Here is a 26,582-nt window from a genome sequence, read left to right as displayed (position 1 = left end):
CAATAGAATGACCTACCAGATGGGGCCCGTAACAATGCACAGAGGCATCAAACCACCACAGACATGTGGTGCTTAGAATAATAAAAAGACTATAAAATTAGATTAGTTGAGTCTAATTTGGAATTGGTATATTCCCCATGCACCCTTGCCGCTCTTGGGCAGATAAAGCCTTGAGATTTAGCACTGTGTCAGAGCAGAAGACTGCAACTTCCAGTAAAAGGGAGACGAGGGAACGGGAGAGAGGAAAAAAGCATTCTGGGAGGTCGCGGAGGGCAGAGCAGTGACCTCCAATGATTTACAGGCCTTTAGCTTAATGAAATTGTTTCAGTGACATGACGGTAAGAGCTCGTAATGGATTGGATGCCCTAATGTAATGAAATTACTCCCTTCTGCCTAAAAAAAAAAAAAAAAATGCGCAATTAATATTTACTGAGACCTGACAGCCTTTTGGTGCGCTCGTCTGTGTAGTTCTCTCAGACAGTCAGAGAGGAGAGACGGAGCAGCGTGGCAGACAGGCTGGCTCTGCACGAGCTCCTGGCAGGGACCAGCAGCGCCTGCAAGGGGGTGGAGGGACAGGCGCTCGGGTGGCCCGGGCCGCCGGCCCCTCACGCTGCCCCCGCTCAGCCTTCATGCTCTCCCCTGCTTTTCCACAGGCAATTGGACAACAACCACATCAGCTGCATTGAAGATGGAGCCTTCCGAGCGTTGCGCGATTTGGAGATCCTGTGAGTTGATTTTGCGATCGCTGCCTTGTGTGTGCGTGCATATGTGTGTATGTGTGTGTGTGTCCGTGTGGGGAGGAGAGGGGGGAGAGTGTGTGCAGGAGGGTCTGTGTGGATGCATTTCTGGTCTTTTGCTGCAGTGCTATTAAAATTGGGAACCAGGAGATCCCTCCGGCTCACCTTGGTCAAAGTGTTTGCAGGCAGCCAAGTGTGGTTTCTTACCTCCCACAAACTGGGGTTCCTGCTAATTAAGTCTCAATTGAGTCTTTCTCCTTCTCCCCCAGTGCTCCCGCAGTATTTGTTGCTGGGAGAAACAGATGGGCTGGAGCAGACCCCCCCAGAGCCTGCCACAGCATCAGGGACAGTGTGTTTGAGTACGGGCACACTGGGAAACAGGGTCCGGGGTTGGGGCCAGAGAGAGAGGGGTTAGTGCCAGGAGGACAGCTGGAATTACCTGAATCAGAAAGGGACCTTGGTACAGGGCAGGGGAACGCCACACAGCCTGGGGAAGCCCAGTCATTGCTATTGCTCCTGGGATCTCATCTGAGGCTTCAATTGAAACTTCAAACAGTGACCGTGACCTTAAAGGGACTGGAGGTGGTGGGGGTAGGGGTGGGCAATGGGGGGAGATGAGAGGAGGCAGCCCCTTCCCCATAATCCCACCCTATGCACCTTGTCTAGAAAGAATGTGTAGTTGCCTTTCTGAGCTCTGGATTTTAAAATGAGTCTAACTAAGAAAACCCGACTCCCAGGAGGAAATTCAGCTAGGAGTCATCTTGGGGTCATTCAAACAAAAGTTGAATTGTGTAAGAAAACATTTTGGTTATTCTCACTAAAGCTATACTTCTAGCTGTCCCTGATTCAGAGAAGCCCAGAGAGGAAGGCAGTACAGCACAGAAGAACTTGTGTCACTTCTGTCAGGAGACGTGTGGTCGAGTCTGGATTCTGCCACTGATTAGTCGTGTGACCTTGGGCAAGTCTCTTCGGCTCTGGGAGCCTCAGTTTCCTCATTTGTAAAATGAAAGGGTTGGTTGCTCTGTCTTGGGAGTGACTTCCCCTTTCCAAATTCTGTAGCTGCTTGGTTCTAAAAATAATTCCCATGGTACGATTCTAGCCAGTGACTGATAGCAGAGTGGGGTTTCTCAAGCATCCTACTAAAAATAAGAAATTACACAGTCGCAGGTTACCTATCTCTGATTCCAGAAGAATCAATGAATGCCAGATAAATAAGTGAATGAGTATTTTAAAGCATTCCTTTGTATGTGAAAGAATGAGTGAAAGGTCTTCCCTCCGCCTTCCTCTTCACCTGGCCCCGCAGACACTAGCAACGGGTTGGAGAGAGCCTCGCCACGTTGTTTGAGAGGAAGGTGATTCCAAGAGGAATCACGGGAAATAAAAGGGGATGCTGATGCTGCAAGCTGCTTGGAATCGGATGAAAGCTGAGAATTCCCGGTCCAGAAAAGACAGGACCCACAGTCAGGGAGGTCAGATTGTCATTTCTGAAATAGATTGTCTCTCCTCACCCAAACTCTGACCCTAGAACTGGCAACAAATGCCTGTCTGCGAGGCAGAGGATGCCAGCCCAAATTTAGTAACCTAGGACTCCTCTTATCAGGAGGCTGGGGCTGAGAAGGGTAGGCAGGATTTTCCCTGCCTGCAAAATAGCATTTGTAGGAAGGGCTGCTCAGAGCACATCACCTTTTTCCTCCCTTGACAGAGAGGATGAGAAAGATGAGAAAATTCCTTGGGAAGAGACCAGGAAATGGAAGTCACCAGCTGCCACGAAACAGCTGTGACAACCTGACAGCCCTCATGTTCATTTTCTGTGCTAGGAATGGTGTTGTCTCTCCTCACTAGGAAGGCAGTCTGAGGGAGAAGAGAGGGTTTTACAGTCAGACACACCTAGGTGGGGCTTGGGTCAAGTGTCTTAATCTCTCTGAGTCTATCTCCTCAACTTTTAAAAGCAGCCAGTGTATGTACGACATAGGAGGGGCTCTCATAAGTGCCATCCCTTCTACTTTCCTAACTTTTGCCCCTATACACCCTCACCCCCATCAAGCCCTTGCCCAGGACAGATTTGGACAGCTCTCCTCTACTCAGATACCAAAAAAAAAAAAAAAAGATACCCAGATGCACCAGGTGTCTCCAAGTTGAAGCTTAAAAAAAAAAAAAAAAAAAGATACCCAGATGCACCAGGTGTCTCCAAGTTGAAGCTTTAAAAACCTGTGACTGAAAGAAAAAAAAAAAAGTTCTCATTCCCTATCATTGCAAAGAGCCCATAGGATCTGATTAGTTTATCTTCTCAATTCCAAACAAAGCCAGATCAATAGCTTTGTTTTAAAGACACTCTCATTTGGCTTCACATGGCTAAGTACTTAAAATTAATCATAATCAGTTATTCCATGGGTTTTTAATTTCCAGCAGAGGCACACTGCTTTGAAACCATCCATCTTAATGGTGAGCCATTCTGAAATTGCCTGAAGCTGACATCTCCATTTAAAGAACCTCCCCTCCCCATCCCAGGACCTTCCAAATCTCATCCACACATTGACATTTTATAATGCTTCTCTGTAATCACAATTTAGGCACCATAAAGAATCCTGGCAATGAAATAATAAATAGGAACTCAGTGACAGTATCACACATTAGCTTGATACGTTTCTGAGTGAAAGAGGAGAGTTCAAAACATCCTATCCCCAGAAAGAGCATTTTAACATATCTAAAGCTTAAAAGTCTGCAAATTAAGAAGATAAAATAGAATGTTTCGGGTGTGTTTTCTCTGACATTAGGCAGCGTGAAGTAGAAATCAAGGAAAGACACATCAGTTGTCCCAGAAAGCTCTCAAATTACCTTAAGGAAAGCTGATGGATGCCAACTGCAAACAGCAGTATTTCACATGCCATAACCCTGTTATTTCCATTCCTCCTGTGGATGGAAACACCATACGACTTCTTTCCATCGAGGCTGAGGATGCTTTTGCCAGTTACGTTGAATGAGAATGTCGGAGGTGAGCCTGGGAGGTAGCCACTGACTATGAGGAGAAATGAACTGGTACAAGGTTGGGAAAGACTGAAATCTGCCCACTTCAGCCTCATTTTTGACTCATTCCCAGTGGGGGATGCCCAGCACAGAGTATGGTGGACAGGGAAAGGAGCCATCCCCTCCCCTTTCCAGGAAGTAAGAAGAAAAGCATAGCATGGGGGGTGAAACTTCTCATGGCCTTCCGTACCACTACGGGGGAGGAATAATGAGGAAAATGAAAATAGCTAGCAGTTACTCAAGCCCAGTGATACCACCAGTGCTTTTACATGCGCTAGCTCTTGCCATCCTCACAATCTCTCAATAGAGCTACTGTTACCATCACCCTGATTTACCAAAAAAGTAGCCCATCTCAGAGAAGCCAAGTAGCTGCTTACCTAATTAGCAGCAGAGCCTGTGTGCTAACCATTTCACAAAGCTGCCTTTTGGATGCATGTTGCCCAGGCTGTCATGGTGATTGGCTGCCCTGAAGTACGACGGGTGTGGGCTGCAGAGTGGTGTGAACTGGCCTCCAAGAGCTGATGGAGGCAAACTAGCAATGACTCACAGTCCCGCTGGGGAGAACGTTGGAGCCTTTCACAGGTTTGAGAAATTGGCCCTATCATTCCCTTCACCCAGTTAACGGGTGCCAACAAAGTTGAAGGTAAATCAAACCTGCAGGAGTAAGGAACTCATCCTGCTTTTTCACTGATATACTTGTCATCCCAGAGATGATTTATTCCCTCTTGTGGTCCTTACCATAGACTTCCGCATTCCACTGTTTGGGGGCTCTGCTTTCCAGACCTGTCTCCCCCACTAAAAAAATACAGCCTCAGTTTTGTGGCATTTAAGGTTCTTAACTGAGGGACTGAGCCTCTGTGAGTCAGACCCTCTGCTGTTACTCAAATCAGTGCCCTTTAATCTCCACCTGTTCTGTGCTTTTGGCAGTTTGCACACACTAGGTTTTCTCCAGGTAAGTCATGCTTATACTGCAGTTGAATATGCCAGGACTGCATTCCTGGCTCTGTGGGGTCAGGACGCGCTGTGCTGGTGCTCTGAGCCCTGGGTTTCTAGCCCATACCAGCCAGGCTGAGGATGGCCAGGCATTTCACCAGTTACAGTGGCACCTCCCTGCCCAACGTGCCATCGTGGGTCAGAAAAAAAAAATGCTTAACTCTAATGAAAATAAAAAAAGTAAGAACAAATTAAACAAAAATGAGAAAACCTCATTAATAACATATGTCATGAATTGTTTTTCAATAGTATTATAGGAGAATAAAAAGTCATTTTGGACATTGTGTCCTGATGAAAGGTAGCAAGTCAGAAGTTCAATAAATACGTTGTCAAAAATGCCGGACCACAGACAACAGAAACACAATCTGAAAATGCTCTCATCTCCTGGTGATTGGTCTGCCCTTGAGAAACCACTGGTGCCAGCTAAATGGCATGGAGATCCCAACAGGTCCGTAGATAACCAGCGTGTGCTATTTGGAAGCCCTCACTCCCACTTATGTCACTTGCCAATTTTGGAAATTCATTGACATTATTATAGGCTGGCGCTGGTGGGATCTTAGGTGTCTCCAGGATGACCGCTTATTGTCCAGATTAAGACACAGAGAGCAGGCACTGGAGAGAGGCCCAAGCAGCCTAGCAGTCTGCACCCTGAGCACCTGTCCTGGCTCACCCTAGGCTGGGAGACTTGCCTGAGGTCATCAGCGAGTCCGCGGTAACAGGGAACTTAGAATCTGGGACTCCTGACCCATGTTTCTGTCCACACTGGGCACCTCCATGCAATTAGATTGTTCAGAAGGGATCCCCTGGTAAGACTGGGGATCCCAAGCACAGTTCATCCTTTCAAAACCCGCCGTTTAGTTTTGGGTGTTATTTAGGAAATTGGGGTAGGGCACACATTTGTCCATGACAGAATCAAGGAATGATCCAGCTTTTAGCTCTCTTTAAACCAGAGGCTACAAACTAGGCCACAGACCATATTGCTCCCATAGATGAGATTTTTCTTTTGTCCTGCATAATGTTTTTTTAAAAATTGAGATGAGCATTTCACATTTAAAAATTGAGATATCTTACATAAAAGTCCAGATTTCCAGCTTCTCTGGAAAAACCAGAAGCACTGGCAACTGTGGGGCGGCATTTCTGCACTGCAGTCAGCTGTGGCTGGGGAGCACCTGTCCTCCTTGGATGGGCCATGTAGACCCCATTCTGCCACTGATCCCTACCCATTTACATTAACTGCCAGCCCACATGACCCCTGTGCTGACCCATCCAAGAAGCAAAGACACGCTGTGTGGCCAGCACAGTGCTGGGCGCTGGGTACAGTAAAGCTTGAAGTGAGCAGGTGCTTGGCGGGCTGAGCTCCATAGGCCAGAGCTCACCAGTGTGGTGGAGTTGGGCACACAGAGAGAGCTTAGTGACGTGGAGTCCAGGACACCCGAACCTAAGCAAGGACACCCCAGAGGCAATCACAAATCCCTCGCATCTTACCTTCTGAGAAGCTCCAAATTGCGTTTGAGGTTACGGCAGTTGTCATTGGTTTTATGCCTATGAGGGTGAAAAACAAGAGGTGACTCTAGCTGTTCATCACAAGAGCCACCCCACCTGCCCTGGTTCTTGTTCCCCAGGCCCCTGGATCAACTGGTGTACTGAGGCCGCCGAGCCCATGTTTAGAGAGGAGAGATTCAAGAATTAAAGCAATAGCAGAACTAACCAGACTTTTAGGGTAGTTCTAATTCAGTCATATCCTGGTGGGTTCAATGTGGCCTGACGCAGAACCCCACAGGTAGACGCAGAAGAGTGAATGGGGAAAAGGTCCTTTTCTAGTACAAGAGGAAGGCAGTGGAAACAAACTGACAGCAGTCCTGAAACCTAGGTCAGGGTGTGCTCACTCTCCTAGAGCGGCGTTGGTGTCCTGGTACAGGGTATTAGGACGTTCAAGCACAACCTTGCCCACTTCAGAGAACCCAAAGTTTAATGCAAGTTGCAGTGTGTTGGCCACTTCAGCTGAGCTTCCTCTGGATGCAGAGCCAGAGGATTAATGAATAATAATAATGATGTAGCAATAACATATAGTACCATGGTACAACAATTACTACTATGATTATATTATTCTTGTTAGAGCCTCCAAGTTTGAGCATCTATTTTTGAGAGTCTACTTCTATTTTTGAGCATCTTCAGGCACCGTGACAAGTCAGTAGAATGAGGCATCTCAATTAAATCTTCACCACAACTTTATGAGCACATCCTAGGAATTGCCTCATTTCACCAGTCAGGAAACTGATCCTTAGAAAAGTTGACTGACTTGCCCGGAGTCACAGTGGCAAATACAAGGGGACTACTCTTTCCAAACTCAGATCCAGTTCTGCCTGATATCTGAGCCCCTGCCCTTAACAAAAATTAAAATTAAAAGCATCTACCAGAACACACATACATAGAAACAATGATATGCACTATGGAGATTATTGTCTATAGTGAATGCCCAGAATAACTCAGAAACCATAGTTATTGAAACACTGACCCACAGGGTGCTTAGGTCTAAAGTTATGACCTCAGCTTTATCAGCATCAGATCCAGGTCCACAAAACTGCCCCAGACATGAAGGTATGGAGCCATAGTTGAGCTTTGGAGGGGTTAGAGTCCTCTCATAGAACCAGCTTCTAGCTCATCTTTACCAAACTAGGTGGTTTGGGGTTCCTTTCCTTATTGAAAAATGGAAAACTGTAATACCCACCCCTGAGAATAGCTGTGTGGGTTAAAAGAGATATCGCTGGTGTGTGCCTAGCAAACAGCAGGCTCCCAATCAAGACGCTTATAATAAGTAAAGTTGGTAAATACTTCTGTACTGTTTCTGTGCTTTATATCCACACCTCACTCATGCCTGGCACGTACTAGGTGGCCAGTTAAAGTATGTGGAACCAAATCCAGTTGAAATTAATTAACTGAATTGAAGCCCACACCACCAGTCTCTAGAGTCCCTGTTATGACTTGTCTCTGAACGGAACAAGATGTGGTTGTCCTAGAATCATTTTAAATGTTGAACAGCATAGCATTTTACTGAACCAGTCCACTTTTCACATTACCTTTGATTTTGCATTTCTCTGGCTAAATAGTGATCTTTCTTTCTCATTTTAATAAGGAACAAAATTGGAGCTACAGTGAAAATTGGTGTGTTACAACAGAGACCAGACTCATTTTTTTTTATTTATAAAATGTTTCACCTGGGTTTCTCTGGGAGCTACAAACATTTTATCAGGGTGTTTAGTCATGACATAGTTTTGAATACGGAACTGTCATTGCTTAATGAAAGTCTTAAAATATCTCCAGATATTTTTCTTTTGGTACTGTGCTGTAAATTGTGATATGTTCATGCAATCAGGATTAAAATTACACTCTGTAGAAAGCATCTGTAACTTCCATTCAGTCCCCAGAATACTGGGAAAGGAACTGGGTTTTCTATAAATGCTCTTGTGCCGCTCAACACACACCTCCTTCTTAGTCATCCAGACTCCAAGTTCCATGACAGTCATGCTCTTCAAGTGAGTAGTTTGGTGTTGAGAACCCCAGCTTAAGGAAAAAGTAAACATTTCTTTGAAATCTAAATTTTTTTTTTTCCATTTAAATAAGTAGCACTTCCACCTTTAAAATACCTAGAATCTGGGGGAAACTTGTGATTTCTTGTTGATTTCACTTTTCTGTTAACCAAAAGCTAGTTTCATCTCTGAAGTTGAAAATGTATTGGTGTACATTCCTGGGTTAAGAGGATTTGGAGAAGATAATTGAATTGTTTTTGATCAGCAAAGGGTCTTGAATCAACAAACCACCTGTTAGCTTCTCCCGTGAGTAGCACTTAGGTGGAGTCGGCAAGTCATGGTGGTCTTGCTGTCCCCAGGGGCCACAGATCCCAGCTGCCGGGTCTCTGCACTGGAATTCAGACTTGACAAACTTGGTTTGGGAGCAATCTTTTGAAATGCTTTGTCCCACCTAGAACAAACTGGAAAAATAGTTCTGCATGTTTGAAGAAAGATTACAGAGAGTATTCTTTCAGGAGGGCGGGGGAAATGCAGCCACATGCCTACGGCGGTCAGTTCACTCCCAAGACCGGGCTTCTGTGCTAATTTGCAAAGGTGCCGCTGCCTGATGGTCAGCCTCTGCCCTTTCACCATCCCTTCAGCTCCCAGCAGGGGCTTTGGTGACCAATATTTGAGCATGTTTAGTGAATATCTTGCCTCTAGATCAGTGCTCATCCCATGACACTCATGGACCTCCAAGCCAGGGAGCCTTGTCCCTCTTGAGCAGCCAAACCTGCCTGCCATGGCTGCTGCCATTCCCACCAGGGATGCCCAAGACTGGACAGCTCAGCTTACCTGTGGCCAAGAGTCTGCGTTTCTGCAGACCTGAGTCTTGAAAGTCAAGATCCTAGGAGCTCTCACAGGAATTTGGCCCTCTCCTACTCATTGGCTTAATGGAAAGAAGGATGATGTGGAGAAGGTGATGGAGACACAAGGCTGGGAAGAATTGGAGCAACATTCCTACTGTTCCCTGAGCTTTCATTTCCTATCTTTGAAGGTATTAAAAAGTAAGGGATGGGCCAGGCGAGGTAGCTCACGCCTGTAATCCCAGTGCCAAGGCAGGGGGATTCCTTGAGCCCAGGAGTTTGAGACCAGTCTAGACAACATAGCAAGACCTCTACACAAACAAAAACAAAAACAAAAACTTTTTTTTTTTTTTTTGAGATGGAGTCTTGCTCTGTCACCCAGGCTGGAGTGCAGTGGCATGATCTCGGCTCACTGCAAGCTCCACCTCCCTGGTTCAAGCGATTCTCCTGTCTCAGGCCCCGGAGTACCTGGGATTACAGGTGCCCGCCACCACATCTGGCTAATTTGGTTGTATTTTTAGTAGAGACAGGGTTTCACCATGTTGGCCAGTCTGGTCTTGAACTCCTGACCTCAAGTGATCTGCCCGCCTTGGCCTCCCAAAGTGCTGGGATTACAGGCATGAGTCACCGCACCCAGCAAAAAAAACCAAAAAAACAAAAAAACAACAAAAAAAAAACCCTAAACCCTGTTTTTTGTTTTTTGTTTTTTTGAAGTAAGGGATAGTGGATGAAGGAGGGATGAAGGAAATAATGATTCCATTTCTCCAAGGTCATATTTGGATTCTTCAAACTCATTGTCAAAAAGCTGGAGAGAGTCCATTTTCTTTTGACTTATAACTAAATCGGAGGACTCCAACTGCTGGCCCACGGGTTGAATAAAACCAACAGATGTGGGATTTCATGTTTTCCTTTAATTTTTTTGTTTACAAATAATTAGAATGTTTACAAATGATTAGAGTTTGTTGCCAACATTTAAAACTCAAGTAATTTTGTGTAAAAGTTTATAATTCAACTTCCAGTGAATATCTAGCAGCTTTGCCAACCCTGGGCCCGCCTGTGGCTAGTATCTCTCCAGCAGTGCCGTCCAATAGAACTTTCTGTGATGAGGGAAACATTGCATCTCTGTGTTATCCAGGATAGAAGCTCCTGGTCACACATGACTCTTAAGCACTTGAAGTGCATCTTCCACAACTAAGAAACTGAATTTTTAAATTTGTATTTAATTTTAATTGATTCCAGTGTGAACTGCCACATGTAGCTCATGGCTACCTTACTGGACAGTGCAAGTTGGGAACTATGGGTGGGTACCCTGTCTGGACAGGGCATGCTCTGCAAATCACCATAGCTCCTACCAGACCTGCTTCCCGGTCCTGCTCCAAATCTTTCCAGCCATTTCACATCCATTAAGAATGTTTAAATAGTGTCTTTTCTAAAAGTAAATCTGAAATATCTGCCACTCCCCTCACCCTCCACCTCCATCTTTTTTTTTTTTTTTTTTTTTTCTGAAACTGAGTATCGCTGTATCGCCCAGGCTAGAGTGCAGTGGCACGATCTCAGCTCACTGCAGCCTCCACCTCCCGGGTTCAAGTGATTCTCTTGCCTCAGCCTCCTGAGTAGCTGGAATTACAGGTGTGCACCACCACACCTGGCTGATTTTTATATTTTTAGTAGAGATGGGGTTGCACCATGTTGGATCCCCCGGTCTCAAACTCCTCACCTCAAGTGATCCACCCGCTTCGGCCTCCCAAAGTGCTGGGATTACAGGCATGAGCCACCGTACCCAGCCCTTTCTCCATCTAAATTTAAACATCTGGGTCTTATACCCACAAAAGACCCCATTTTTATCAAAACCCAGGAGTGTGATCCTTGCAACCATGGCCCACCAAAACGAAACCCTCTAGGTGTAAATTCGTTTCCTAATCCCCATTATTTGCTTCTCACAGCCTTGCAAATGACTTCCACAAAGTCAACTGGGTAGGAAAATTACCCCCTTGTCTGAGCCCCTCCTGTCTCCGTAGGTACACTAGAGATGCGGCAGCCGGTTAGGGAACCAAGCCCGTTAACCCCACAGAAGCTGAGCCAGGTATTTGCATAAAGAGAGAAGGAAAAAGAGCTGACCCTGCCTAACTGTTTTCATGTGCTGCACACTGGAGGCTAGTTGTGACTTTCAGACTTTGGCCAGATGTCCTGTCTTTGTGCAGAGCTGGGCAGATCTGGGCATCCATGACCACTTCTTCTAACATCTGGAAAACAATTCCCAGTCCGGAAATGCTATTTTAGAGCCAGCACCAACCCAATTGGAATTAGAGAGTGAAATTTTAGGCTAGAAAGACCCTGGAGATCAGCTGGTTCCACCACTTCATTTAAAAGAAAGAAACTCCCCAACAAAAGGTAAATGACTTGCCCACAGCCATAGGAAAAATTCATGGAAGAACCAGGCCAGAAAGCAGGTCTTTTGGCTCTTTATCCAGTTCTCTTTATTGCTGTCTGCTTGCCCCTATATTAGCAGACAGGTAACAAAAGTAAGTGAAACCAGCTTTCATGTCCTGTTCATGCCATCAGCTCTACATCTCCAGCATTTTGCTAGAGGGAACGTTTTGCATTCAGCATGGGGACAACACCCTCCCTTTCCAGGGCCTTCCAGGCCTTTGGCCATTGCTTAGGAAATGGCCACTCTAGTGCCCCCATAGATTATCCAGTCAGATGGCAGTCTGGAAGGGACCAGATTCCACATCATTGATCCCTAGCTACCGGGGTTGACCAGAAACCCATTGAGTAAGCACTAGAATTCTCTGCCCATTGCTGAGCCCAAATAGCCCAAGCTGTAAATTGCACTCACTTCCCTGGGAGACTCCCTCGCTTGCAAATATCAGAGGATAAAAAGCAGGACCTCTCTGGCATCTCAGCCCAGGAACAGAGCCTCATGCACCCTGTGCAGCTTTTCCTAACAGCTCTGAAGTGGCTCAGTTCCAACTGTCCACAAAAAGTGACCTATATGTTTGGTCACAGAACTAATGAGTAGCATGCAGAAACCAGACAAGAGCTCACCTACCTGGTGGAAAACAGTCTTACCTTTAGAAACAGAAACTTAGTCAGGGCTCTTTGTCCCCAAGTAATGATGGTTGTGGCAGGAGAAACATTGAATAATTTACAATCATTTAAAGATAATTCATCACTGATGGCTGCCCTTCGGGAGTTGCAGTATAGAGGGAAGGTTTCAACCACATTTCACCATAATGCCATAATGTCACTCTTGCATCCATGGACACGTTGGCAATTGCCTGATTTCTAAGTCAAGACTGTCCGTGGTCCCAGCACTTTGATTTTCTTACAATATTTTTTTCTGATTTAAATTATCGAATTAATTTGTTTGGTTCAGAGACCAAAAACTTTCACCTGCAAGCCAGATCCAGCCCCCAGGTGTTTCATTTGTGGGTTTTAATACTCAAGGTGATTTAGTTGCCAGTATTAAAAAAACCAGGAGACCTCATATGAAAATTCTAGATGTCTGGCTTTCTCTTTAAAAATAACAAAAGGGAAGAACTGGCAATGCTGCACCCCCATTCCAGCGTAGCACAGTCTCTTGAAACAAGAAGTGAGGATCCCATTTAGTAAGGCTGGGTTTACAACAGTCCCTGCGCAGCTCACTCACTTACATGACAAACCGCACTCCCGTAGGCAATTGTGTTTGTACTCCTGGATTAGCCCAGAAGGCCGTTCAGAGTGGAAATTTATTTATATCAAAAGATGCCAAAAACATGACCGTTCATGCTTTGATATTTGCCAACCCCTTCAGTAAACAGTGAGCCTTCCTACATGCCAAACACTGGGCCTGACTATGTAACTACATGAAACAGACTTGCTCTCTGTCCTCGCCTAGTGTACACGTTCATGGATATTTTCAAAATGTCCCTCTTCTTCCTCTCTTACTGGGCTAGGCACCAAATGCAGCTGAGGTGGAAATTGCCCGTTTCTTCCCTTTTCAACTGCAAACTCACCTGTCCAGTAATGTAAGCTGGAGGTCACTCTTGCATCCGTGGACACATTGGCAATTGCCTGATTTCTGAGTCAAGACTGTCCATGGTCCCAGGCTCTAGATGACGAAACAGAATTGGGAGACCAAGGCCATCTCATTCACATGTCATTTAAAGTACCTTTTAAAATAAACTCCATCACGGGAAGGCAGTTGAGCCATTCTGAGTCACTGCTAGGCAGTATCTGTGATCACCTCAATAAATGAGTAAGGAGTTCTTCGGAGCCAAGGGACCCCAAACATGGGATCTGATTGAGTAGTGACGGGATTTGAGGATTTATCTTTCTCTTTTGATCTTCCACTTTTAACATTTTTTGGAGGCATTATTTTTCTTTGAACATTGAGGCTCTGCCGAGTGGTTGGAGGCAAATTTCTGCCTGTCATAATATGAATATATAATAAAAGAAGAACCAAAGACAAGCCCTTTTGTTAAGGAATCTGTATTATCAAAGGCCCAAATTGGCAGCTGATTGTTTTTATTTATTTCTGTAGGTTTTACATGACACCTGGAGACCATTTAAAATGTTACTTGGCGGTGAGAGCTGTGTGTTTAAAAATAACGCTCACCCGGTGCCAAATCACTTTAGAGTCGGGTACAAATATTGAGACAAAAACCCCAGCTGTTATTGCTTTGGCTGCTAATTTGAGGTGTCAAATGAGAGCTCGACTGCTATACGTCAGTGAATAAGGCCCCTTGTGAGATCATTATGTTTTCTAACAGTTGAGAGTAATGGACTAATCAGTGCAGCATCAGTTGTTTTCATTATATGCCCACACAATGGTTATGAGCTTTAATTTAAACGGTCCACAGGGAGATCAAGGAACTCAGTAATATGCAGCACCCAGGATAGTCCAGGAAAGCAGGTAATGCAAAAGAGATGGCTTCCCACCCTTGTCTCGCCTCTCCCTCCACTCTCCCCCACCCCCACCAATCTCTCGTATTCCTCCCACCTCATATGCCCTTGGAGACCCATCGCCCACTCCAAACAAGCAAAAGAGAAGCTTTGCTTAAGGAGCAGGCAGATCTGTACTTTCTATTCTACAGGGTATTCTTAAAAATTCCAGTCAACCCATCCAACAGTAAGGGCCACTAGGCTTTTGGCAACACTGATACGTGTTAGCCAAACCTTGACCTTAGATGCTTTTGAGACCTGGTTGTCCTCTCTCCTACGTTGCCTCTCCTACCTCCCTCGCTCTCTGAGCTGAGCTCTCCCTGCTCCTCGGACAGGAGGAGGGCTGTATGACGCTGTTGTCTTGTAGCAGCCTCAGCAGTGAGGCCAGCACCACGTTCCCTGCCACTTCAGGGACCAGTAAAGGATGGGTCCGTCACAAACTCATGTGATTCGCCTCCACCTTGGAAAAATGTGGAAGCTGGAAAGGTGATATCTGTCTGTCTGAAGACAATCCTGTGAGAGGCAGTTTTGTGTAGTGATGAAAAATATAGGTCCTGGTATCACACCTCTGGGCTTTGAATCTTGGCTCCGCAACTCTAGCTGTGAGATCTGAGCAGAGTTTCTGTCATTTCCTGGGCTTCCAAATGGAAGTAATAATATCTCAGGAGTGTTAAGAGAATTAAATGAGATAATGTATGAAAAGTGCTCAGGCTAGTGGTGGGACTTAGTAAACACTTCATAAATAGTATCAGCATTATTTCTGCTATTATGAACATCATAGATACCTTTATTGGAAGATTTTGGCAAGCTTACTTCAAAGCAATATCCCTGACTAGTCTAGCTCATTAGAGAAAGTAGTGTGCTCACAGGAGAACCTATACCATTCTGCTTAGGTTTTCTCTAAGGATGCTTTATTGCATCGTTCTTATTCCTGGTTTCTGGAGCTTCCTAGAGCCCCCAGGCACATTAGAGCAGTGTACAGCTGGATGAGAAAGGCAAGTTCAACCTGGAGAAGAGGGAAACAGTAAAGGGAGTTTCACTTAAAAATGATAGGGTACTTAGGAGGAGGTGCCAAGGATGGAGGCCCTGGGCTGAGCTGGAGGCTTGGGGATGCCCCTCTCAACCTCAGTGAGGTTAAGAGAGTGGGGTTGAGATTCAGCGTATGCTCTCCTGGGGCCAAGTCCACAAAGAGAAGCCATCCATATAGATTTGAATAGAGCTGAGTCAGCTGATAACGATCACACTCTTAGGACCTGGTAGAGTGTCATAGGGCCTGGTCATCAGCAGTAGGCCCTGATTCCTGGTCCCATGGTGGCTGCCCATCAGCAGCTGCCCAGCAAGACTGAGAAGAGTGGCTTGCTTTGACCTGTGAGCCAGAGAGGAGATCTGGCATGTAAAGGACAGCCCCAAGAACCTGCAACGTCCGCAGTTTTATTTCTCTTGCCCTGCCTGAGCCAAGCAAGGGGGAGGGCCAGCAGTGAGTCCCCCTTGAGGTCTGCACATGCCAGAGCCCCTCCGTGCACATTGTCCCCTGCCTGTGGTTTAGGTATTTCTCACAGGGTCCGGCCACAGCACTTACACACTCAGCCGCTCTTCAGGAAAGGAGTCTGGTACTTTGGCTGCATCCACCTCTGTTAATTCACTGTAGGCACTGGTAGAGATCGCGCTTTCTTCCAGGCTTGCCATGCTGGCCATTGGATGCCCACATTTGTAAGTACAACTCAGGGCATCTCTCAGCCCACTTTATTAAATAGACATCCTGTCGTCATGGTGGCTGATGACTCACCAAGAGTCTCCTTCTTGGGGGCCATTAAGGAGGGAACCACCTTGCTTATGTAGACTTACACAGAAGTCTACCTGCCTTGAGACAGGACGTGAGTGTGCCAGCCTGCCAAGAGGGTCTAGGGAATCTGGACCCAGGGAGTCTAGACCCCCACCTATATGGACGGGAAGAGGAGGGATTCCAAGATACCCCCAGGAAGGTTGGCACACAGAGAGGCTGCAGTGACACTTACTGCAGATGCCTGGTTTTGCAATTATGTGATACATGCTCGCAGATAATATTGTTGCATTAGAGCCAATTACATGGTGTTATGGACACACAACACGCAGATTACACCCAGAGCCAGGAAAGCACAGAGTGATAAAGCAACGGCCTAATCGGAGGAGACAGAGGGAAATGTCAGCCTTATTAAGGTTGCCAGGGTGGGGTGGCTGCAGCTGGACGTGTCTCCTCCAGATCAAAGATGGCTCTCTTGAGGGATGCAATGGAGAGCCCCATGTTGACACTCAGAAGGGAACAGTGGAAGCCAGGCGCAGAAGCCAAGTTGGAGCTCTCCAAGGGTGGTTACAGCCGCCTCCGTTGAGGACTGTCTATCATTTCAGAGCTTGGGCTTCTTCCTAAGTGGGGAAACACCATGCCTGCCCCAGAAGAGGCCTTCAGTCCCAGTTGCTGCAAAACAGCATCCTGTATACTACCCTCTACACTTAAGTAAAGGCTATATTCTTAGCTTTTTCCCTAGTTCAATGGTTTGCCAACATGAGCTTGCATGAGACTCCTCTGGAAGGCTCATTAAACACACAAGGCTGGGACTCACCCCAGGGTTCCTGGTTCAGTAGCGGCTTGTGCCCTAACACATTACCAGGTAATGGGCCTGGTCTAGAGACTACATTTTTTTTTCTTTTCTCTTTTTCTTTTCTTTTTTTGTTTTGTTTTGTTTTGTTTTGTTTTTTGTTTTTGAGACAGGATATCACTCTGTCACCCAGGCTGAGTGCAATGGCATGATCCTGGCTCACTGCAACCTTGACCTACCAGGCTCAAGTGATCCTCCCACCTCAGCCCCTCAAGTAGCTAGGACTGCCAGTGCTCACCACCATACCCAGCTAATTTTTATTTTTTTATGTATTTATTTTATTTTGTTTTTTTTTTGGTAGAGACAGCATCTCCCTATGTTGCCCAGGCTGGTCTCAAGCAATAGGCTCAAGCAGTCCTCCCGCTGTGGCCTCACAAAGTACTGGGATTATAGGCATGAGCCGCTGCACCCAGTCTGGAGACTACATTTTGAGAACCACTGCCCAAGTTCCTTCCATGCACAACCCAAGGTGGATTCACTTGTACTCTGTCTCGAGCAGGGCCTTCCTCTAGGTTTTGATTCCATCACGGCATTGCAGGTTCTGGAAACAGTGGGACTGATCTTCCAAGGTAGGAGTGAGACTGCCTGCTTTTGAAGCCCAGTGCTACTACTTGCCACTTGGGATTTCCTGAAAATGTTTTTTGTAGTTTTTAAGTTTTGAATGCCTCTGACCTAAACCCCTCTTCTTACTGAGCAGTTATGTGCCTTGCCTAGCATGTCACATTTAATCACTGACAAAGGCAGAGACAGGATGGTTCAGTTCTACAGCAGTCAAGGGCCAACAAAATTTCTATAAAAATCCAGATAGAAAATATTTTAGCTTTGCAAGCCATATGGTCTGTGTGTCAACTACTCAGCTATTGTAATACAAAAGCAGATAGACAACACAGAAGTGAATGCGTAAAACCATTTTTACAAAAACCAGCTGCATTGGATGGGATTAAGCTTGTGGGCAGTTGTTTGCCAACCCCTGGAGCATCCATTATGTGAATCTTCATCTATTTATCCCTCCTGGGGAGCCCTTGTCCCATCTCAGTACCCTGGCATTGGGCTAATAGGCCCCCAAAGATGTCCATGACCTCATCCCAGAAACCTGTGAATGTTGCCTTCCATGGCAAAAGGGACCTGGCACATGGGACAATATTAAGGATCCTGAGATGGAGGAGTTATCCTGGATTGTTCAGATAAGCTCTAAGGATAATCACAAGGGGCCTTGTAAGAGGAAGGCCCCAGTAAGTAGAGATCACAGTGAGTGGCAGGAGATGTGACAACAGAAGGAAGAGGCTTCAGTGGCTGTTTGGAGTTGTGTTCAAATATATATTTTTAAAAATTGTTGAGTAACAAAAAGAAGCAAGAGGTTAATGTGACGCAATGAAGCAGCCACGAGCCAAGGGACGTGGGTGGCCTCTACAATCTGCAAAAGGCAAGGCAGCAAATTCTCCCCTGAAAGAAACGCAGCCCCAGAAACTCATTTTAGACTTCTGACTGCAAAACTGTAAGGGAATAAATGTGTGGTGCTTTAGGCCACCAAATTCATGGTAATCTTTTACAGCAGCTATAGAAAACTAACACAAGCCTCATTCCTGGACTCAGTCTTGCTTGGATTCAAATCTTGGCACTTCCACTTGCTTCATTCATGAAATGGAGGTGATATCAAAAGTCCCTGCCTCGTGGGATAATTGGAGGAATTAAATGAAACAATACAGGCTGGGCATGGTGGCTCACACCTGTAATCCCAGCACTTTGGGAGGCCAAGGTGGGCGAATCCTGAGGTCAGGAGTTCAAGACCAGCCTGGCCAACATGGTGAAACCCCGTCTCAACTTAAAAATACAAAAGTTAGCCGGGTATGGTGGTGGGCACCTATAATCCCAGCTTCTGGGAAGGCTGAGGCAAGGAGAATTGCTGGAACCCAGGAGGTGGAAGTTGCAGTGAGCTGAGATCACGCCACTGCACTTCAGCCTGGGCGACACAGCGAGACTCTGTCTCGGAAAAAAAAAAAAAGAAACGATACAATGCAGTACCCTTAGCTCAGAGCCCGTCTGGCATATAATAAGCTCTCAGTTAATGTTAGCAGTTATCAGTAACATCTCATCTAATTGCCACTAAAGCTCTATGAGCCCAGTGCTATTATTATCTCCATGTTGCAAAGGGGGAAGCGTAATGAGATGAAGAAATTTACCCGTGGTTGCATAGGCTGTAAGTGGCAGAGCCAGTCTAAACTAGGTCTCTGACTTCGAGGTCCGCGCTCACCACCTCTCCTTGGCATTGGGGTTGTAGCACAATTCCTTCATTGAATGCCAGCTACTTAGGCAGCGGCACAAGAACCAAATAGAATGCAGTGCTCTGTGTGTGGGCAAAAGCTGCCAAGACTGGAAATCAAATAAATCTGTGTTTATTAGAGAAACGAAAACTGTAGCTGCCGTAGCAATCAGCGTCTGAGAGGTTACCAACCCTCTGACATCCCCGGGCTGGCCAGCCCCAAGCAGCAAATCATGAAAGTCTGAATACTGTGTTTAGTCATTTTGGTTCTGGAATAATTGCTATTATCGTAAATGTTTTATAGCCCTCATTACGACTCACATTTAAATATCAGTGTAGTAATACATTAATAAGTCATCACTGCCGGACTACTGCCGGATGCAGTTATAGTCGAGGTCCTGCTTATAATTGTACTGTATATTCAGCTAAATTAGAGCCGGGCTGTGAACTCCACCTGATGTTGAATGACTGGGCATGCTTGGAAAGAAGCCCCTTCTCTGCAATAGGGAGGATGCTAAGACTTTTTTGTCTGGTGGTCAGTCAACAACCTTAACTTGGTTTCCCCTAAGTGTGGAGCCCAGAACTCTGAAATGGACAGAAGGTGAAATGGAGGCATCATTTCTGTCCTGGAGGCATTTCTAATCCAATGAGGAAGGGGAGAGAAGCATAGCCCTCACCCCCAGGAAGCTCCCTGCCAAGGCAGAGTGCCTGATCTGATAGCAGTGACAAATTCTTCAGTGTTGTTTGATGAGATATTCTGAAATCTTTCTGGATGGACAGAGGCAGGATAGATTATCCCCCACTGAGCATCTCCCCACATACACACACATAGAAAAGGAGTCACATGAAACAAAACAGCTAAGTGGGCTCAACTTCATAAAATGCCAAATACCTGCATTGGTGAGTTAGTGAAGTTACAAAGTAGGCAGAAGTAGGCAATGTAAATTTTGTCTGTTCATTCTTCTTTACCATCCCATATGCCTAACAGTGTCAGACACATGGCAGGTGCACAGTAAATATGGGAGGGAGGGAGGGAGGGAGAGAAAAGAATTAGGTTCTGTGCCTTTTGCCACGCAGATGATAAGTAGATGTGGGGGATTACAGGAATCGTCTGGGGCAAGGGAGGTGTAGTCACTGGAATCCTGCTTTGGACTGGGGTCACAAGGGGCTGGAGAAGGAATCGTTACAGGTCCCCTTGGGTAGGATGGAGAGTATGGGGGGCACTGTATGCTGGGTAAACCTCTGTTTCTACTTCCATGGGGGTTGGAGTAGAGGGGAATATAATAGGCCAGGCCAGGACTAGATTCTCTCCACGAATGTCAGTAACACAGTGACCTCCACTTACTGACCATATACCCCATGCTAAGCCTTTACCAGCCTGTGAGGTGGGTACCATTACCTGTCTCCTCCCACAAATCAAGAACCTGCAGATAAGAGATGTTGATAACTTGCCCAAGGCCACACAATTTGAAGTCACAGGATTTGATTTCAACCATGTACAGAGCAGGACATGAGGCTATAGTAATGCACAGGATAGAAAATGGTCCTGTCTTTGCAGATGTATGATGTACAGGGCATTTTAAGAGGAAGATCATGTGTTTACCAAAAGCCAAAGGCAAAAGACATCTGGCTTAATCCATGAAGGCTTCCAAAGAAAGTGTCCTTCTTGGGCCAGTAGGGACCCATGGAGGCCCAAGAGAGGGTAAGAGGAATTGGGTTGTTGAGTAGGGGACGTCTGATGTGGTTCTGGGAGGAGCGGAGAAAAGAAGGGCACAGGAACAAGTGGCCACCATGAGGGATTGTACCAAGGGCTGTATGCAACTCTTCCTCTTTGGGAGGTACAGTGAGACAGGTGTGGGGTCAGGGAGCTGAGAGCTAGGCTTGACTTTCCCACATACTGTGTCTCTCCACCTAGGTAGTCACTGAAGTAACTAATGCAAAAGACCCTCCTGCTACGTGATGTTTCTGCCTCTGCAGATGGCCTTCCTTAGCTGCCACGCTTTCCCTAGGCTTCCGTAATAGGTTTCTCCAGAAGGGTAAGCCTGGGCACTTGTCTATAGCCTGGCTTCATTCTTCAGCCTCATTTCAGTCTGGTTCATTTATGGATCTCACGCCTTTCTCTTTGCTTTTCCCTGCACAAAAGTACCTGTCAGTGCTAACACGCACCACAGGAGCTTCATTCATGGTCGTGGAGATGCACCAGAAAGAAGACACGCACAGAGCTCACAGACTTACTTGAGATGGGATGTGCTGAAGGCCTGGCACGGTGGCTCACGCCCGTAATCCCAGCACTTTGGGAGGCCGGGAGGCGGTGGATCACCTGAGGTCAGGAGTTCGAGCCCAGCCTGGCCCACATGATGAAATCCCATCTCTACTCAAAATACAAAAATTAGCCAGGTATCTGTAATTCCAGCTACTTGAGAGGCTGGGACAGGAGAGTAGCTTGAACCCAGGAGGTAGAGGTTGCGGTGCGCCGATATTGCGCCACTGCACACCAGCCTGGGCAACAAGAACAAAACCCCATCTCAAAACAAAAAAAATTAAATGTGTTGAAAGAGTCAAAAGATGCCTAGAAAATATGGAATCACTTATCCCCACAGCATCCTGTGCAGGGCAACACATGCAATGGGTGGGACAAGGAGAATGCAGCAAGGTCGTGCTGGGCTCAGATCCCATCTCCAGAGCTTTACAGTGATTGTTCTTGGAAAAATGATTTTGCCTCTCTGTAGCTAAACCTCCTCATCCATAATATGAGGATAACACATTTGCAGATTTGTGTGTTATTAAGCATCTCTGTTTCCTTCTCTGTAAACCGAGGACAGGAATAGGTAACCGGCATTGTAGATGTAAGAATTAGAGATATTGTGATGAAGCACTCAGTGCATAGGAGGGTTTCAGGAAGCAATACTCTTACTCAAGGTGGGTAGGCAAGTCCTGAGAGGGCAGTAGAGGGAAGGAGGGCTCCACCTGAATAAAAAAATCAGGACATGCTCTTCTTGTCTGGAGACCTGTCCACTTGTCTTCAGCTGCTCCACTGGCCAGGCCAGGACTGTTGACTCATGGTCTTGTGGTCATATCCATCCCTCCCCCCACCTTCGACAAGCATCTTGGCGCCTCCCCCTGATGCTCCTTGGCTGACCATCTCCCTTCTCTATCTCCACAGCACCCTCAACAACAACAACATCAGTCGCATCCTGGTCACCAGCTTCAACCACATGCCAAAGATCCGAACTCTGTGAGTAAGAAGTCCATGCATCTCTCCCACTTACTCCCTACCTCATGCCCAAAGTGCAGCACTCTAAGCTGCTCGTCAAACCTACCATGCTATGACTAGGCAGATGGTTCCTACATTCAAATGCCTCCTTATTCTGCTATTAACCGAGGGGTGCCTTGGCGAGTGAGGGTGCATGCAGAGACAGGTCATAGTGCCACCACCCATGGCTCTGAACCACTGCTCTGCATCAGGCAGACTCATTTCTCTTACTCTGGAACTGTGGGAATTCTTCCTGTATTATGCGCATGTTTTCCGTCTTGATAGAAAAGATTATTAGTTTTACGTTGTCACAAAACATATAGAACTCTTACTGAATGATTCACCATTTGCTTAGCTAATGTCATGTAACATCGGCAGTTCTGTCACATTGCCAGTGGTTACAATGGTTTTCCCCTGGGGAATGAACAGTACAGGAAGAGTCACTCCTTCTCTCCACGCACCCAGCCCCCACCCACATTTCCCTGCTCACCTGCTCCCTGGATGATATTCTGATACTAGAATGCAGTCATTCTCATACTTGGTTCTTTACCTTTAATGTCTTAGGTGGGCTTAAGTTTTCCAGGGTGCATACTCAGGAAACAAATCTCATCGTGACCAATACCGAGAGCAGTTCTCATGCTCTTATTACCTGGGGAGTTCCCCTCTGCTCCCAGTCAGGAACCTCTTTGTAAGTTTCTCTGTAAGTGGACTCTGTCAGCCTTTCTAGAGAGGTTCAGACTTGATACTTGGCTTGCGCTGGGGGAGCTTTGGTGGTATTTGCATCACACTAGTCAGGGAAAGAGCCAGCTCCCAAGGGTGTCAGCCAAAAACATTTAGGACCAAGGCCAAGGGCTAGAATTCCTGCAGTCCCCTTTATTAGCTCTGTGTCCTCTGTTCCCTCCTCTATAAATAGGAATGGTGGTGAGGATCAGATGATATTAGATATTTAAAGTGCCTGGCAAGCAGTAGACAATAAATGATATTGATTGTTACATTATTATCACATGATCAGAAATCTGGACTGAAAGTTCCAAGCAGCCATCTGATCTGTGCTCCCTGAGCAACATAGAATCCATGAGATTTGGAAATCCTTACAGCAGAGCTTCCCCAGTGGGGTACCTAGACCAGCAGCATCAATATCACCCAGAATTTGTTAGAAAAGCAAGATTTCAGGCCCCGCACCAGACACACCAGATCAGAATCTCTGGGGTGGCACCCAGCAATCCGTTTGTCATAAGCCCTCCAGGAGATGTTAACACTCATAAAGTTTGAGAACCACTGCGTTCATGAGAAAGCAACTTTATCTTCAGGCAAAGATAAAGACCAAAGAAGCAATTTATATAAAGAGGCAATGCAGAGAACCGTAAGAAGGACAGAGAGTTTGCAGTTAGTCAGGCCTGAGTTTAAATGGGAGCTCTGCCACTTAATTTGAGCAAGTTTCTTCATTTGTCTATGCTTCAAGGAAAGTGAGTTCATGAATGCTTACCTCAGAGTTGCTGTGAGGATGAAGTGCAGTTTAACACGTAAAGTGCCTGGTACATGGTGTGCACACAATAAATACTAGTTATTATACAGAATAATAATCTGAGCCCTGCTTCCATTTTTGCTTCCCAAATTCTTCCCTGGATCCCTCATACAATAGCATAACTCAGCCAAGAAAAATACTGTGCTATCCTATCCCTCCCTCTTAAAATAGGATAGCGCAGTAATGGAATTTTAAGAAGCCATTTGGTCTTCAAAGACCTCTTCAAAGTTCCCAGCAAACCACAAATGAGCTGGGGAAGAGTGGGGCCCAGGGCTTCTGGGCAAGAAGCTGAGAGTGCGCCTCAGGGTGCTGGGCCTGTGTTACCCCAGACAAGTGGGTTGCATCGAAGAAAAATGACTCTCACCTGCAGGAATCAGCCGTCCAGCTCCTGTGAGCTGTTCCTGTGATTTATCCTTCCCTTCTTTGTTATTTTCAGTTTAGGAGCAGCAATAACAGAAGCTGGGCTCGTTCCCTGGGAGTTGTGGGGAAAGGGTTAGGCCTGGATCTGGGGTGCTTTGTTTGGGCTGCAGTAGAGAGGGGCAAGAGAACAGGAGGCTTTTTTTCTACTGGTTTCTGTTGTCATTCTTCTCTGCCATCCTGAACGTTCATCTGATGAGTTCAGATCAATCAATCAATCTCGTCTGTTCTCTTTGCTCCCTGCCTGCTGCCATTTTCTCTTTAGTTTAATTTCAGAGATGGCTCTGTACAGAACTCCCTGGAGACTTGAGCTGACTAATCCCCCTTCACTGTAATTAAAGTGTGTATGGGGTTGGGGGGACGACTGGTGGTGGTGGAGAAGCGGGGAAGAGGAGAGAGGAAGGAAGTCATAAATGGGATTTCTAAAGGAAAGCTTTTATATTGAATTCAGAAAGCCACATTTTATAGAAAATGAACACTGACCCTCTCTAAAAGGATTTGCTGGAAATTTAATTTAGCATCTGTGGCTAAAAGGCACCTTTTATAAATTGGCATTTGTATTCATTCACCTTATGTTCTGTAGAGGTGGTTTCATCAGCATGGAATCTGATGTGTCCATCAGCAAAAGATTGCAGAACAACATGCAAGACCCAGCTAGCCACCTCAGTGCTTCGGTATCTAAATGAGAAACTGTAGCCTTGTCCATGCAGGGCTAAGGGCTGGGAAGAGAGTGAAGTCTGGAGCTGGTCTCCTCTCAGTCGTAATAACAGTGAACATTTCTTCAGTGGTTTGCTACATGCCAGGCCTTGTACTAAGCACTTCCCATGAATCATTTCAATTCTCACAACAGCCCTAGGAAGGAGGCACCACTAATATCCTCATTTGACAGATGATAACACTGAGGCCTAGAATTAAATTGCTGCCCAAAGTCAAAGTCAGAAAGCACGGAGCCAGTGTCAGACAGGCACTTTGCCATCACAGTCGAGCTCAGGCCATTCATCAGGAACAAAAGGAGAAGAGCAGTTGCCAGGTGAACAAAGGAAGGGGGATGAGAGCTTTTGCACAGCCCAGGTGCCGATGGAGGCCACCCTCCCTTGTGTCGTTGCCATCACACCTCACCAAAATTATTGAAAGTAATTAAAATAATGTCCCTTCTCACTCAAGAGGATTAGCGCTACCCCTGACAGTGCCTAAGCTCTCATTTCATGCTCATTACGATTATTTTTCTTTTAATATTACTATTTGAGATGATATTGCTGAACTTGATCTCCCAAACATGTTGTGAAAGGCAAGAATCTACCCAGCTTGACTCTTTTAGCGTTTCTGGTGGATACAATTCCAAGAAGAGGGAACAGAGTCTGTCCACCACCCCGGGCTTCATTGCCCTGGGCTTTTGACGAGAGCCCTCGGATGGCTCCAATTCTGTTTGGGTCACCTCTTTTCTCTGGTGCTTTTGGGAGGAGAAAAATTTCTATGAAGACAGACAAAGGGATTGGAACTATCTGTAGCAAGATTAAGAAGAGAGAGAGCTTGGGGCCAGCCAGCCAGGATTGAGAAAGGATCAGCCTAATAGAATCTTCCAAAAGGGAAGCCTCTGACATTTTTATTATCCCATAAATTAATCAGCTCAGTAAGGATCTGACTTACCTAAACGTCATTTTTGTTGTTCCATTGATCTCTTACCCTTGATCGGAACCATCGGGAATTTGTTTGCATTGATCTGTGATCCGCCGCATGCACCCATGCTCCTTGGCTCATAGAGAGTCCCTGTTGCCTCAGCTTCCACGCCTCACTGCACCAGAGGGCAACCACCTTTCCAAATAAAAGCCAAACGCTCATTAAAAGGTTCTGCTTCTCCTGGCACACAAAAGAATGGCACCTCAGCCTGCACATGCCACTGCAGCCTACCCTGTGCTCTGCTTTGTCCCAGACAGACCTACTGTTGCCGTGTTCCTTGGGCAACATTTATACCTGGTGAGGGCGTACTGGTCATGGAACCCCCTCCTTTTCTTCCTACTTTTAGGAAATTGTAAACAGTTGAAAGTCCACTGCCAAGCCTCCTCTCTGTTTTTGGCACAAAGTGGTTAATGCTTAATTAATAAACAGAGGTTTTGCTTTCCCTCCTAAAACTGAGGTCCTTCCCACCAGCTTAGGATTCTGGTTCACCAACCCCTTCCTGCCTGTCTCACTTCTTTCCAGAGTCCAGGCTAAGAGGAAGCAGTGCTTACTTCAGCTTAGGAACTCTAAGCTTTCAAATTCAAAGGGGAGAACTGCGTGGGACCCATTGTGCTCACTGTATCTCGGGCCCAGGAGCCTGTGAAAGTGTGTGCAGCCCACTGGGAAATGCAAAAAGAAAATTACATCCAGATTAATTATTTCTGAAACAAAATCATAAAAGTCTTTTTCAAAATTGTTAGCAGAAAAAAATTACATTTTATATGG

General features: G+C 46.1%; 1 protein-coding gene across 1 annotated transcript in view; it reads left to right on the top strand.

The window, feature by feature from the left end:
- Positions 1-26,582, top strand: part of SLIT3 (slit homolog 3 (Drosophila)) — a gene marked incomplete at its 5' end in the record, with an annotated part of 639,532 nt that overhangs the window by 457,840 nt on the left and 155,110 nt on the right. The window contains 2 exons of the mRNA XM_011947828.1: positions 654-725; positions 22,109-22,180. Of these exons, the coding sequence (XP_011803218.1) occupies positions 654-725; positions 22,109-22,180 (144 nt within the window). The remainder of the gene's footprint in view (positions 1-653; positions 726-22,108; positions 22,181-26,582) is intronic.

This window comes from Colobus angolensis, unplaced genomic scaffold (genome assembly GCF_000951035.1).
Source record: "Colobus angolensis palliatus isolate OR3802 unplaced genomic scaffold, Cang.pa_1.0 Scaffold27, whole genome shotgun sequence".
Taxonomy (NCBI): domain Eukaryota; kingdom Metazoa; phylum Chordata; class Mammalia; order Primates; family Cercopithecidae; genus Colobus; species Colobus angolensis.
This window is presented reverse-complemented; position numbering and strand designations above follow the sequence as displayed.